Source organism: Dromiciops gliroides, chromosome 1 (assembly GCF_019393635.1).
Source record: "Dromiciops gliroides isolate mDroGli1 chromosome 1, mDroGli1.pri, whole genome shotgun sequence".
NCBI lineage: Eukaryota > Metazoa > Chordata > Mammalia > Microbiotheria > Microbiotheriidae > Dromiciops > Dromiciops gliroides.
In genome coordinates, this window is record NC_057861.1 from 278,089,753 (window position 1) to 278,106,060 (window position 16,308).

The 16,308-nt window shown below is 38.4% G+C and overlaps 1 protein-coding gene across 6 annotated transcripts in view; it reads left to right on the forward strand.

Moving 5' to 3' along the window:
* The first annotated feature begins 2,803 nt into the window (after positions 1-2,803).
* Positions 2,804-16,308, forward strand: part of CSPP1 (centrosome and spindle pole associated protein 1) — a 133,498-nt gene continuing 119,993 nt past the window's right edge. For all 6 annotated transcript variants that reach the window (XM_043981393.1, XM_043981402.1, XM_043981411.1 and 3 more), the window contains exons 1-3: positions 2,804-3,431; positions 12,426-12,534; positions 14,453-14,552. In XM_043981393.1, coding sequence (XP_043837328.1) covers positions 12,436-12,534; positions 14,453-14,552 — 199 coding nt within the window. In that variant the 5' untranslated portion in view covers positions 2,804-3,431; positions 12,426-12,435. The remainder of the gene's footprint in view (positions 3,432-12,425; positions 12,535-14,452; positions 14,553-16,308) is intronic.

Consider the following 16,308-nt stretch of genomic DNA (forward strand, 5'->3'; position numbering starts at 1 on the left):
CGAATTTTCGGAAGATTGAGGACTGAGCGGCCTAGGGCTGCCTGGTGAGTGGAATGTCAACCGGAATGGTTTCCCTTAGAAGGGACTTGTCGGGCACGAGTGTATCACAACAAACGAGCGTAGTGGTGGCTTCCCGGTGAAGCCCTTCCCCTGCGCTGGGCGTTTCTTGCAGTTTGCCTGGAGGAGCTCCCCCTGGCGTTCAGGAGAAGCATTGGTAACTCCTGCTGTGAAGCATTTTTAAGCTAACATTTAAAAGAATGTGAGCTCTGGGAGAGCAGGGACTGCTGTACTATTTCTTTGTAACTCCGTTTTTTTAGCAGGGCTTTGCAATTAGTAATAGTTTAACAAATGCTTTTTTTTTTTGTTTATCCGTTAATCCCACTTGCATACTGATACTTATACAATCATTTTGAGAATAGCTTTATTTAAAAAAAAATTCCTTTCAGTTTTTGACAAAGTGTAGTTGATTTGGCTTAGATACTGTGAGATACCGTAACAACCTGTTATTGTAGTGGATTCTTTTCTCAAATTCTTGAGTTGACTTAATTCGTTAGATAATATTGTCTTGCTGTTCCTTATATGGGCATGCTTTTCTCTGAGCAGTGTCCACTACAGTAACAAGTTGTTACTGTATCTCATAGAAATTATGGCAAAAGGCAAACGCTGCAAAGACATTTGAAGGAATTGAATCTTGAAGAAGTGATAATACTTTGAAAAATTTCTGAGAGTGTCTTCTGTTTCTGTGTCCCAAATGCTAGAAGTTGAGGGTGGAGTGGGGCTTGACCTGAACCTCTGTTCTGAGATGGGACAAGGCTGCTGTCATTAATAAGCAAGGTTAATAAATTTGGTTGACAGTAACGTAGAAATCCCGTAGTCATAGAATCTTTTTTTTTTTTTTAGTGAGGCAATTGGGGTTAAGTGACCTGCCCAGGGTCACACAGCTAGTAAGTGTTAAGTGTCTGAGGCTGGATTTGAACTCGGGTACTCCTGATTCCAGAGCCGGTGCTCTATCCACTGCGCCACCTAGCTGCCCCTAGTCATAGAATCTTAATCCTATAATCCTACCTCAGAGAAGAGTTCTGTAATTTAATTCAACAAATATTTATTAAGAACCTTCTATGTTCAGGGCATTATGCTAGGTGTGGCTTATCATCCAGACTTTGCAAACTTCCAGTGATAGAGATAGCCATTTCTAAATCTATACAATTAGTTCTTCTTTTGAGGCCAAGTCTGCTTCTTTTAACTTCATACTTCCACCTTTTGGAGATACAGTAAAATAACAGCTTGCATTCACACAATGCTTTAAGGTTGCCAAATATAAGTTATTTTCATTTGAGCTCTCAACAACCTTGTGAGGTAGGTGCTATCATTAATCCCATATTACAGGGGAGGAAGCTGAGGTTGTGACATGCCTGTATTCACACACAAGTGGTTAGTATCTTAGGCAGGATTCAAACTCAGGTTTTCCTGACTCTAGGTCCAACACTATCCACAATGCCACCTGGCTGACCATATTCTTTTTGTGGAACCTCCATAGTTGAAGATCTCTCCATCTTATGGGCTCTGGCCCTTTTATCTTTTTTTTTTTTTTTTTAGTGAGGCAATTGGGGTTAAGTGACTTGCCCAGGGTCACACAGCTAGTAAGTGTCATGTGGCTGATGCGGGATTTGAACTCAGGTACTCTTGAATCCAGGGCCGCTGCGCCACCTAGCTGCCCCTGGCCCTTTTATCTTAAGTTGTAGAACAATGGAGCTGGAAAGGACCCCTGCAAATTATACAGTACAATCTCATTTACAGAAAAAGGAAAGTCAGGAGTAGAGGGGGAGGTTGTCAAGTACTACATATCTTAGTATACTGTGGATTGCTGAAGGTTGACTGTCCACTGTTTCTATGGGAAACTACAGGTGAGAAGAGAAAAACATTTGAGCTCATTTGAGGTTGTCAGTACCACTAGAAGATTCTATTATTTAACTATCACTCCCATGTATAGAATATGTTATTGACTGCCCATCCTTGGAAGTGGTAGCAGCCTACCCCAGATATTTAACGTACTATGTAAATATCAGCTGTTATTATAGTCTTGTGAATTCAATTACAGTTCTTCCCTTTAACTAATATTTATGGATGCCTATGTGCTAGCTACTAGGTGCTATGTAGAATATAAAGATTAAGACATTTTCCCAGTGTTCAGGGAGCTTACAGCCTGACAGGGCCCAGAGGCTGCAGTTATAATATTGCAGTACAAGGTGGAATGTGCTGCAAGACATATATGAATGCTTCCTTAATTCAGAGGAAAAAGTGAGAGCATGTCTGGCAGGGATAAGTGGGAAGTCACCAGTGACTTGGGGAAGAAGATGGCATTTGAAGTGGGTTTGGAGTCAGAGGACTTAGATTTACCTACGAGTTTTGACGTCTGTAAAATGGAGGAGCAGCCTACCAAATTATTTCTGAGATCCCTTCCACTTCTAAATCTAAGAAATTTTGAAACCGTGCAAATGATAATTTAAAAGGCCTACCTACACTGGGGCTGAGGAAGAAAAGGAGAAATACTGGCTTGGAGTGAGAAGCATGAAAAAAGTTCCTGTAGTTCCCACCTCCCTAAGCCTCTGACTTCTCCCTGTGCCTGTGGAACTGCCTGCGGTCACTGGCAGCACCAAAAAGTTCTGGCTTGGACCGCAGTGAGGAGACGGGTACTTGCAGGGGGCAGCGCGGGGAGCCTCCCGAGCGCCAGGGGGCGCAAGGCCCTGCCCCGCGTGGCTCCTCCCTGGAGTAAGGGGCGTCTGTTGCCGTTACCGGAGGCCCAAGGGGTGCTGAAGGAGGCGAGGAGCTGTCCCGGCCAGACTTGGAGGTGGAGGTGGCCGTGCCCTTGGTAGGAGGCACCGTAGAGCCAGACCCGGCTTCTTCCTCTCTCAGTAAGAGTCCTCCAGAGTCCAGGGAGAGTTGGGCCGGCCACAGCTGCCCGGCCTGAGGCCCCCGACTACGTGTTGGAGCGGAGCGGATCGGATCGGGGGCTGTGTGCCTGGCGGTCCGGGCCAGGCTGCGAGGGCAGCCCCGCGGCGGTCCTGGAGCCCGAGCTGGGCAGGCTTCCCGCCGGGGTGCGGCCGGATTTGTTGTAAGCTGGTTGCCTGACAACGCCGGCCTGGGCTCTTTCCTGGAGGCGCAGCTGCGGGAGATGCTGCAGCTTGTGGTTGCGCCCCGCGGCCACTACTGACCGAGGATCCTCGGACCGGACCCGCTTCCTCCGTCCTTCTCGCCGTCTCGAGCGGGCGACCCCGGGCTGAGCCCCGGGCGGGGGAGCCCAGCTCTCCTCGAAGCGTCGGTTCCTCGAGGGGATTCCTCCCTTGGGTTTAGATCTGGCCCCGCTTTCTGTCTGATAGAGAGCCGAGCAGCCATCTGGTGACAAGGGATGGCCTTGGAAAGGTACCCGATGGGTAAGCGTAATTTTGATCCATCCCCTCCAAGATAAGAGACCAGAGGAAATTTTAGGGCTTCCGCTTGTCCAGAGAACTATGAGGTTCTAGTAGCAACACCGGGGGCTGGAAAGCAATGATTCCAGAGCAGTGTTTCTTTTCTAAGAGTAGCAGAGCGGGTAGATGAGGAGGAAAGCAATACCGAGTGATATCATTAGGGATGTAATAAAAAACAAATTACTGAAATCCACAAGTTTGGAGGAACTTGTATGCTGTTTATGGGTGCAGCATTAATATTTGGAGACAGTTTCCAAAGGGTAGTGATATTTTTCCAGAAGGAGGGGTTAGCTCTGGAAATCAAAAAAAGCATTGTGCCATAAATAAGGAAACTTTTTTTTTACACTAGATTTGCCTAGTTTTATATCTTTATCTGAAGATAACCTTAGGGGTATTGGTGTTTTCATCTGTAAAATTAAGGAATTAAGACTAAATTATCTTTCAGATCCCTTTCAGCTCCAAAATGCTGTAATTCCAAAGTTGTGAATATCATTATGTGGAAATGTTTATGAACTTTTAAAACTGGGAATAGAAATTCAAAGTGACCTTGACAGACTGGGTTTTGTCTGAAAAGTCTGTTTAAAAGCTACTAGAAATATTTCAAAGTTGGTTCAAGATGTGGCAAATAGAAGTTTCTATTATTGAATGTGCTCTGCAGAAGTACATATATTAGGTGTTCTGGAAACACTTAACTGGGGAAAAATAATTCCTTTATTGGCTCTGAATATCGTATATTCAGTAGCATTTTCCTTATAAGAGACTCCTTAGATTGTCATCTAATACCCTCCAAAATATATCTCCCACTTATCTTTCCAGAAAGAGTTATGAATCTGGAGTGACAGAAGCAGAGTTCAAATCCTGACTCTGTAATTTACAACCTGTTTGACCTTGGGCAAGTCATTTAACCTGTTTTCCAATTCCTTATATGTGAAATGAGAAGGTTGGACTAGATAGATCTGTAAGTTTACTTTCATCTCTACATCTGTGAACCTAATTCCCTTGAATTCCAACTAAACTGGGCTATTTCCTGATCTGTAATTCTTGCCTTTGCTCAGGTTCTCTTTCATACCTGGACTGTATTATGTCCTTACCTCTGTTGAAAGTCTTCTCTCTCTCTCTTTTTTTTTTTTTTTTGGTGAGGCAATTGGGGTTAAGTGACTTGCCCAGGGTCACACAGCTAGTGTCTGAGGCCGAATTTGAACTCAGGTCCTCCTGACTCCAGAGCCAGTGCTCTATCCACTGCGCCACCTAACTGCCCCTCTCTTTTTTTAAGGTCCAGCTCTTTAGCTTTTTTTTTTTTGGAGGGTACTTCGTTCATACCTCTCTATCTTTCTCCAAAATCTTTTGCTTCTTATATAATATGTATTTGTGTTCAAATATGCCCTATCCCCCATTTGTAAGTTTTAAGCTCAAAAGGGTAGGAGGAACTGTTGTTTTTCAACTTTTTAAAAAATCCCATTGCTTAGCAAAATGCCTTGTACATAGCAGGCATGCAGTGAATGTTTGAATTAAGGAGGGTTAGCTGTGACTCCATGAAGATCTTTGGTGCTCCAAATCTTTTAAAAAGAGAGGAGCTTTGTATTTGTGTATCCTTTGCAGTACTGACTTTTCTTTCTGGAGAGTTTTAGGAATGTGTTCTTGGAACTACGGAAGCATCAAACAGTGTTCCAGTAGATTTTCTGAAGCTAGTTTGAAAAACACATTAGCCAGTAGCGATCTTTCCTGTGTAATTGAATTGGGGGGAAAAATCGTAGATTTAGAGCTAGAAGGCTCTTTAAAAAGCCTTCATTTTGAAGGTGAGGAAACTTTGAGAGGTTAAGGGACTTGCCTGAGGTCACACTGTAGTCAAACAAAGGTCCTATGACTCCAGATCCATGTTCCTCCCACAGAATTTTGCTTTTGTAATTACCTTTCTTTTCTGATACTTCAGAACTTAAAAGATCTGTGATCTCATTAGTGTGGGTGCTTCCAAAATTGATGTGGACTGAAATGCCTCTATAACTCAAGTACCCCCTCCTTAAAAGTTAATCTGACTGAGAAATTCATTGTCATGTGTCCCACCTGGACATAATTTCTTCTTAACAGTGGATATATAGGGTCATTGTTGAGTCTCTATTCAAAGCCTTTCCATTGTGGTTAGACTTTGAGCCTGTGCTGTGATAGTAAAACCTTTAAGAGAATTGTGGGGCCTCCAGGGAAGAGTGCTCCACAGTGGGGAATGAAAAGTAGGACTTTAGTGGAGTTCTTTGCTAATATATTGTTATTTCAGTAATAGAATTTAACATGTAAAAATAACATGTGCTGAAAAATGTATTGTGCATCATTTTAGTTGAGAAAAGTATAAAATCCAACTGTGATACCAGGAGAATGTCAGAATTTCAGAAAGTCGGAAATTACAGATATCTATGTCTATATCTATATCTGTGTCTATGTCTATATCAGATTACATATATATCACATACATACATATATTACATATTTACATATGTTACACATATATACAGAATTGGATATATATCTGTAATTCCCAACTTTCTGATGGATAGATACATAGATAGTGATTATAGCTTTAGGTTAAATCTCATTTCAGCAAAACCTTGGTATAATTAAAAAATAATTGTTGGGGGCTGCTAGGTAGCACAGTGGATAAAGCATCGGCTCTGGATTCAGGAGGACCTGAGTTCAAATCCTGCCTCAGACACACACACTTGACACTAGCTGTGTGACCCTGGGCAAGTCACTTAACCCCCTTTGACCCAACAAAAAAAGAAAAAAAAAAGGAAAAAAAAATTGTCAAGGCCTAGCTGATGGCCTCATATATGGTTCAAGTAATATAGTATTAAATTAAAATAATTTGAACTACCATTTACATTTTAAAAATGTTTTAATTAGTCCATGTAAATTAATTACATTTTGGGGTTTTTTGTGTGTTTCTTTAACCTATCTTACAAACTATGGGGTAGATGCCATCTTGCCTGTGTTGCTGGCAATATTTTATATGAGTAGGGGTATAAAATATGCTATTATCAAGTTTCTTCATATATTCGTTGGTGAGTTAAGTTGCTGTTACTAGCTTGTGTTTGTGAGGCTTTATTTACAGGCATAGTTTCTGTGTGAGACACTATGGAGATGAAGATAATAGTTTACGTTTATATAGTACTTTACAGATACAAATAGCTTACATTGTCATATGATCTTTACAACACCATATAGAGTAGGTAGCACATGTATATTACATATTTGTAGGAATGAGGAAGTTGAAGCCCAGAAAAATTTAGTAAACTTGTCCAAAGTCCCACAGTTAGTGATTGGCAGAGTTGGGACCCAAATCTTGGATTTCTTATTTTGGGCCCAGGATTCTTTCTTTCCATTATATCATGCTGCCTTTTGAGTTGGAGATCTTCGGGAAAGGTAGTTGAGAAAAAAGGAGCTGAACTGATTGTCCTTAAAATAATTAAATTAAATTACTAAAATGATAAACGAACCTGCCTCTTTTTCTGATCATATATTTCCTTATCAATGTCTTACACCAATTTCTGCACATAAGTTTTATTGATAACATGTTAGAACTGGTTTATTTCCACTGTGCATCTATCTATTGCCTTTTCTGTCATCTGTAATTTTGATTCTCTGGTTTATCATTCAGAGTTGTGGAGTAGAAGAATATTGCTGCTGCAAGGATGGGCTGTTATGTTAGGAAGCAGTTTTGGCTTCTTGGAAGTGACTTGGGGAAATAGGTGGTTCTTAGGTATTCCTCGGTCCTTAGGTATTCCTAGATGGTGCAGTGGATAGAGTACCGGCCCTGGATTCAGGAGGACCTAGTTCATATCTGGCCTCAGACACTTGACACTAGCTGTGTGACCTTGGGCAAGTCACTTAACCCTCATTGCCCCGTTTAAAAAAAAAAAGAGTAAATCCCTTAGGTATTCCTTTATAAAGAATTATACTCTCCCACACAGTCCAATTAGAATTAAAATGGTCTTTTATTTGGGTCCTATAGAAAGTGACCTAGAGGGAAGTCCTCATGGGGAGGAGATGGTTTAGAGACTTCTTTCTTCTCCCAGAACCGAAGAAAGGCCAAAGGTTTTATAGAGGATAACCATCTGACAATGGAAAGATCCTTTTTAGGGTGGGGTGGGAAAAGCTTGAATGAGGAATGGTGGTCCTGACTTCTTGAGTTATCTTTGTCTCTGGGCTCTGCTTAAGTAGTAGCTGCACCTAATGGACTTAATCTCCTCTTACTTCTTAGGTTTGTTGGTCCTTTAGTTTTGCTTCTCAAGGAGAAAACTTCTGACTTATCCTTATGTCCTAATTTATTCTAATATCCTAATTTAGCCCCATTTCAGAAGGTTTAGATAAATTCTTGTATATAGGATAGCAAACTTTCTTCCTTCTAGTCCCATAGTCTCCAAACTTTTTTGATTCTGCATTCCATCTGTCAAATTTTTGGGGTATGCAACCCCAATGGATGCATATTTATTTACAAATTATATAAGTGCACATGTGCTTTGTACAAATGAGTAATTATCAATTTTACACAAATAAATTAAAAAGGATGAACTAAAGAAGAAATCGTATTTTATCCTAGTATCAGTAGGGAGCCACCGCAGTTGAGTATTGGAATGAAATGACTAGATCTATGCATTAGGAAAATTAATTTGTTAGCTGTGTGGGGCATGGATTTAAGAGGGGGAGAATCTTGAGGCAGGGAGGATAATTAGGAGGTTCCAGGTGAGAAGGGATGAAGTACTCAACTAGTTTGGTTTAGAGAGAAGGGGCAGATTTGAGAGACATTGTGGAAGTAGGAACAATAAGTAAGATTCAGCACCTGATTGCTTATATGAGGTGAGTTCAGTATGACATCCAAGTTTTCAATTAGAAAGGTGGCATACCCTTGACAGAAATAGTTAATTCAAAAGAGATGTGTATTTTGCATGGAGCATAGAACCTGCTCTTCCAAGGGGCCCCTGCTTAAACCACAGTGTGTAATCTGGGGCATGTTGGTGTGGGTATATTGGGGGAGAAGGGGTGCTATTTGACCTGTGCAACTGTTGGTGTGGGTGCCCAGGTATAGGTAGCTTAATTTCCTGAAGGGTGGACCATCTACTGGAGAGGGGGGAAGAGGTAGGGTGGGAGGTTGCTCAGCCTTGGGAAGGCAGTAGTAGGAAGGGGAATAGTTAGGGAACTTGGATAAAAGGAATATTGTGGTTGTTGGAGACAGCCCCAGGAATCCTTCGGCGGAAAGTGGATATGAACTATCTTCCCATACTGGTTGGTTCACATACCCTTTGTGATCATGCCATGGACCCTAGTTTGGAGACCAGTTCCTAGTCAATTCTTTTTATTTTTTTTACAAGCAAAAAAATGACCCCCCCCCTTCCTCCACTCCTCATTGGAAAAGAAATAGAAACATAACCCTTATAACATATACGTAGTCAAGCAAAACAGATTTCCAAATCCTGCTTTGGTATGCTTGGAAAACACCATTCTTCTATGGTATGCACGAGAAATACCTTTTTGGAAGAGAGCTTTTATGGGAAGATGCTTTTTGATAATTAGACAAACAGTATGCAGTCAGATTTTTTTTTGTATTAATAATCTCCCCCTCCAATTCTTTTGTGTATTTTTTACTCTTTTAGAGATAGCTTAAAAATTGGTACCTGAATGCCTTAAATTGTGTTTCTTCAAGTTTGTATTTGTATTTGGTTGAGTCCTCTCCCTCTTGTAAATTCATCCTTTTAAAGGTAAAATCTGTACAATTTTGTATTTGTTTACTTGCATCTATAAATTAAACTGGGGTACTCTAGCATAATTGGATATGCTGCTAAATGTTCTTTAAGCTTCCTCCCTCTTCACCTCCCACATTAGTTGCCATGACTCTTCACTTGATAAAAAGCTTATTTTTTTTGTTTTTTGTTTTTACTTTTTTGCACGGGGCAATGGGGGTTAAGTGACTTGCCCAGGGTCACACAGCTAGTAAGTGTCAAGTGTCTGAGGCCGGATTTGAACTCAGGTCCTCCTGAATCCAGGGCCGGTGCTTTATCCACTGCGCCATCTAGCTCCCCCCCCCCCCAAAAAAAAAGCTTATGTTTTCTGAAAGGTGGTTCCTGGAATCTTTTGACTTTATTGTTGTGGTGACTATTTTACTTCAGTTAAACTTGTCCTCAGTTGGTGATAATCAAAATTAATGCTTTTACTTCTATGCACTTTACCTTATTTTTCAGTGTCAATACCTTGTTTAAACAGGTGAGTCTGGAACTTAAGAAAATTTTTATTGATATGTTTTGTTTTTGTAGCATATTTTCCAAATATAGAAGCTAGAAAGAACTTTAAAAGTCATCTAATCGGGGCAGCTAGGTGGCGCAGTGGATAGAGTACCAGCCCTGGAGTCAGGAGTACCTGAGTTCAAATCCGGCCTCAGACACTTAACATGTACTAGCTGTGTGACCCTGGGCAAGTCACTTAACCCCAACTGCCTCACTAAAAAAAAAAAAAAGTCATCTAATCCAAACTCCTCATTTTACAGATGAGAAAGCTCATGTCTTAGAGAGGTTAAGTGACATGCTTAAGCTAAGTAAATCTTGTCACAGATAGTGAGTTTAAGCAGGATTTGAATGAACCCAAGTCCTTTGACTCAAATTCCAGCATTTTCCTTCTGTATCATACTACCTACCAGTTACTAGTGCAGTTATCTTCATGGTGGCCTTTTTATTTATTCTTATAATTACTATAAGGTGAGATAAATATACTATGAAATGAGGTTTCTTGGTTTGGAGCACACAATAAACCCATCAACTCTTATTCTTCGCTGCCACTAGGATCTGTGAACCATCCTTTTTTTAGCCATAATTTCCTTATGTCTTCTGGTTTCATGTTATCACAAAAATGTCAACTTTGGTGTGATACAGTATCTCTAGTCCATTCATTTATTTTTGGACAAAAATCTTTAAATTTAGAGTAATAGTTAAATTAATATTTTTACTGTAGAAAATTAAAATATAGTTTATTTGCCTGTCTCCTACAAAATTAATAAACATATCAGAGAAATTATAATATCTTATAATATATCCTACAATTTGTTTCCATACCTGTCCTCCTACAAAAACCCAGATCAGAGAAAACATAAATCTCCTACTAAAACCAGATCAGAGACAGACAGAAAAAACATAGTAACAATTTATTTTTGTCCTAAGAAGTAATATAGTATGATCATGCTGGAGACCTCCCCCCCCCCCAAGGGAGCTCAGAGCTCCCCTTCTTTCTAAGCGTTTTTAAGGTTTCCTTGTTCACAGGTTACAGAATAACTTCACTGGCATGATACAAAGAAACACAAAGCAAATACTACAAATGTAACTTGGTTAAACAATACAAATCATTATCCATTGCTCCTCTTCCTAAAGGAAGTCCTGCCAAACTGGCCTTACTGTTCCTCAGTTTTAACACTTGATCTCTTATCTTGGTACCTTTGTAGTGTTTGTCCTCCATGCTTGGAATACATTCAACTCCTCTTCTGAGAATCCCTTTCTTTTTTCCAGCCTCAACTCACGCTCCATTTTCGCCATTGAAACCTTTGCCCTGGCTGCTACTGCTCTCCTTCCTAACACTACTCTAGGGCTTCCTGGACTTCTTTTAAGTCTCTAAACTAAAGTCCCACCTTCTTCTTTCCTAATCCCTCCTTGATGTTGATATCTTCCCTCTCTTGGTGTCTGTATATACATATACATATACGTATATATATGTATGTGCATAATTGTTCACATATTGTCTCCTCCATTAGAATGTGAGCTTCTTGAGAGCAGGGACTGTCATTTGCTTTTCTTTGTATCCGCAGCACTTAGTACAGTACCTGACACATACATAGTAGATTTAAGCATAAATGCTTGTTGACTAACTTTTATTATTTCTCTCTATATGTGTGTATATGTATATGTATGTGCCTGACATGCATATACACATACATGTTCATATTTTGATAGAATAGTAACTCCTTGAGGGCAGGGATTGTTTCATTTTTGTCTTTGTGTCCCCAGCAGCCAGCACCATGCTTGGTACTGTAAGAAAATAATGGGCTTTGCTAAGGCCCAAAGGCCCCACATTGGTTGGATTGATTGGATTGACTGAGATTAACTGATTTTGCTGATTAACTTACTTAAAGTTAATTCAATTGAAACCACACATGTCTGGCCCTCAAGAGGGTATTGTTCTCAGAAGCTGTGGACTCTGACCTCAATATGGGGCCCACCCTCAAGTCCAGTGAACTGATGGATTTGGGTGATGCTAGCCAATTAGTTTGAAGCAGGGTGGAAGGACCACCTCTCCTTGGGAGGCAGAATAAGCTTCCTCTCTCAGTTCATTGCTTGAACAGGCTGGTGGTAGAGGAATTGAGGATCCTAGACTAGATAGGCTTTTTCTTGCCTTTCTGACCTAGGTGTTCTCTTTTTCACTAATAAATGCTTAATGCCCAAAACTGGTCCTAAAGCTTCTAATTTATAAGCAAACCCTAGCTAGTTTTCCCTACACTTGGGACAGGAATAAGGTGACCACACATTAGATTTTTTTTGGGGGGGGGGGTTGTGAGGCAATTTGGAGTTAAGTGACTTGCCTAGGATCACACAACTAAGTAAGTGTAAGTGTCTGAGGCCGGATTTGAACTCAGGTCCTCCTGACTCCAGGGCTGGTGCTCTATCCACTGTGCCACCTAGCTGCCCCCACACATTAGATTTTAAACATCACAGTACATAGTAGGTGCTCAGTAAATCCTTGTTATATGATACTTGAATGTGTTCAAATTCTTTTATGTATATTACTTGATCCAGCTTTTCATTTAAAGTTTTCAAGTGAATAAATAAGCTAAATTGAATGCCAAATTTGGATTGCTTAAGGTTATAAGATAGTATTAAGGATGTGCATATTGATATAACATGAATTTAATATCACATTATTTTTATTTATGTTTAGAATCTGAAGAATGGCTGATAATTTAGACCAGTTTATTGAAGATCGAAAGGCTAAACTGACAAAAGACAAAGCTGAGTTGGAAAATGACTCTCCTTATATGGATATAAAGGTAGTCCCACAGTATCTATCTCTAGTTTATGTTAACTTCTGGCAGTTTTGTTGTTCAGTGTCCATTATGTTACCAAGTTAAAAGTATTTCTATTAGAATGATAAATTTAAAAATAAGATGGGAAATTTTAAGTCAAAACTTTCAGTTATAAGTGAAAACCGAAATAATCCCAAATATACTGTTAAAGCAGAAAATTAAAGTTGTTGTGAAGCTTAAGTAGTGAACTATTATAGTTAACATTTTTTCCAGTTATAAAACATTATAGGAAGCAGAAACAGCTTTTGTACTGTTATTTGTGATATTGTTAGAGATGTAATAAAATTGATTTGAAAATATAAGATTTACAAAATCAACATCTTTTTTTTTAGCATAATTAACCTTAGGCATTAAAAATATGATTTAAAAGTATTTTACTGCAAAGTTTTGTTTAAATCGAGGTGTTCTACTACCATTGTAAAAAGTTTGAGAAAAAGTTAGATTCCAGTGTCTTTTTTTTTTTTTTTTTTGTGGGGCAGTGAGGGTTTAAGTTACTTGCCCAGGGTCTCACAGCTCTTAGCTTCCAATGTCATCTTAATCCTAAAGCATCTGACTGTGAATTTATTAACTCAAATTTTAGAAGGATAAAATTAGTTCTAACTTATCTTTTTTTGGGGGGGGGGGTCAGGCAATTGGGGTTAAGTGACTTGCCCAGGGTCACACAGCTAGTAAGTGTTAAGTGTCTGAGGTCAGATTTGAACTCAGGTCTTCCTGAATCCAGGGCTGGTGCTCTATCCACTGCGCTACCTAGCTGCCCCTCTAACTTATCTTTTAAACTGTTTTGAACCTCAGTGTTTATGACTTCTTTCATAGATATAATTGTGAAAATTGTTTCCTAAAAGTAATGAGGTCGCATCTACTGACTACAAATAATTTTCAAGTACCAAAACAAATTAAATTTTTTTTATTCTCCATACTTTAAGAAATTTTTTTTTTACGGTATTAACATCTTTTTTTTTTTTAATTTTTTTTTCTTTTGGTGAGGCAATTGGGGTTAAGTGACTTGCCCAGGGTCACACAGCTAGTGTTAAGTGTCTGAGGCTGGATTTGAACTCAGGTCCTCCTGAATCCAGGGCCGGTGCTCTATCCACTGTGCCACCCAGCTGCCCCGCGGTATTAACATCTTAAAAGCAATTTGTGAATTGGAAAAAATGAATCTTTTAGCAGACTTAAAAAGTTATTAATGACTTCTCATCTTTAGAAGCACATTACCATGCTATTTCATGGTACAAAGATAACTTCTTTTCTAATATCTCTGAATTACAAAGTGATAATTATGCGATGGAGCAGCTAGTTGACAGTGGATAGGGTGCCTAGTCTGAAGTTGGGAAGACTCATCTTCCTGAGATCCAATTTGGCCTCAAGCACTTACTAGCTGTGTGACTCTGGGCAAGTAATTTAACCCGGTTTGCCTCAGTTTCCTTGTCTCTAAAATGAGCTGGAAAAGGAAACAGCAAACTACTTCAGTGTCTTTGCCAAGAAAACCCCAAATGGGGTCATGAAAAGTTGGACATGACTGAAAAAAAAAGACTGAACTATAAAAAACTATGTAATTTCTAAATGAATTTGAGAAATAATTTGATTCACAGGATATCTGAATCTGTGGAATTGCAAGGTATTTTATAATGAAGTTTTATAGTGCTTAAGCACAGATGATTAAATGCATAATATTAGTTCATACTCCTTTGGAAAAGTCATTTAACATTATTATCATTTATTATAATATGAAAACAGTATATTTTGGTAATTACATCTTAAACCTTACAAAATTATAACAAATTTTTGGATATTGAATATGTAAAAAGATGTGAAACTTTAAAGATGTATGAAATATTTTGTGATTATTTCCTTTCTTAAATGGATTGTCTTATTTTTTCTCCAGAGCAATGCTGTAGAAAAACTTTCAGAAAACAGCAAAATACTAATATCCATGGCCAAAGAAAACATACCACCAAACCGTCAAGAAAACAGAGGTTCTTTAGGTATTGTATTTAAGTGTACTAATATTTAAGAAATTGTTAGCATCTAGTCTGCATAGGACAAGAGGTTTGCTTTTTTTAGATATGTGTTTTATTTTTGAATTTTAGTAACTCCCTTCTAGTATCCTTATAATGCAATCTACATATAAAAAAATCTTTACTAATCATTTGGTACTTAATATGGTACTAGCTTTGTTTTAATTTACTAAAAGCATAGCTAATATTATCTATAACACAAACACAGATTGTATTATAAACAGAATTGGTATTTTTCTTTATTCAAAAAATGAGTAAATACAGCAAGTTTTTTTAATTTAAAATTCAAAATATTTGTCTTATGGCATAATACTAGGTGATGAAAAGACCATATTAGTAACTGGGAACAATATTACAATATGTGCATATAAACTTTTCCTTCTCTTTTAATGAAATAATATAACTATGTTAATATGGTTTTAATCATGCTTTCATTATTATTTTGTTTGTGTTAGGTAATGCAGTAGATAAAGAATTGGAAATAGAGAGTCAGGCCTGGAGTGAGGAAGACTCACTGAGTTCAAGTATACCTTCAGACACTTATTAACTCTGTGACCTTGGGCAAATCACTTAACCTCTGTTTGCTTCAGTTTCCTCAGTTTTAAAATGGGATAATAGTAACTCCTACTTCCCAGGATTGTTGAGACAATCAAATATGATGATATTTTTAAAGCACTTAGCACAGTGCCTGGCACTTAGTACTATACAAATGTTAGCTATGATATTTATTAACTATTATTTTAAATGATATATAGAAAATAGATTACATTTAGATAGTGCTTAAAGCACTATGCATGAATGATCTAATTTTTTTATTAATCACTTACACTCCTGTGGCACTTTACCCACACATTTATTTATTTATTTTCCTATTCATTCATTCATTTGGTTGTCTATTTCCTAAGGGAAGACTTTGTTTTTAAATTTTTTTAAAGTAATAAACATTTTTATTTATAGTCTTGAGTTCCAATATTTATCCCTTCTTCCCTCCTTCGCCTGCCCTCCTCCCTGAGGCAGTAAGTGATCAGATATGGGTTATACATATACAATTATTATGTAAAAAATTACCATATTAATCATTTTGTACAAGAAAACCTGAATAAAAATTCTGAATCTGAACTTGATCAACAAAAAGAGCATTTCCACATACACAGCAGAACACAAAAGAGGATGAAACTGAGTTTTTTTCTTTGATAAAGGCCTCATTTCAGATATATTGAGAACATAGTCAAATTTATAAAAATAAGAGCCATTACCCAATTGATGTGGTCAAAGGACATGAACAAGTAATTTTCAGATCAAGTAATAAAAGCTATGTATGTTCTAAATCACTTGATTAGAGAAATACAAATTAAAATAACCCTGCGGTACCAACTTATCAGATTGGCTAATATCAGAGAAAAGGAAAATGACAAATGTTGGAGGGCATGTGGAAAAATTGAGATACTAATGGTAGCTTTCTGAACTTACCCAGCCATTCTGGAGAGTAATTTGGAACTAAGGACTATAAAACCTTGCATACCCTTTTACCCAGCAATATCAGTACTAGATCTGTATCCCAAAGAGGTGAAAAACAAAAAGGAAAAAGACCTATGTGTACAATAATATTTATAGCAGCTTTTTTTTGTGGTAGCAAAGACTTGGAAATTGAGAGGCTGCCCATCAATTGGGGAATGCCTGAATAAGGTGTGGTATATGATTATGAGGAATACTATCTTACTAT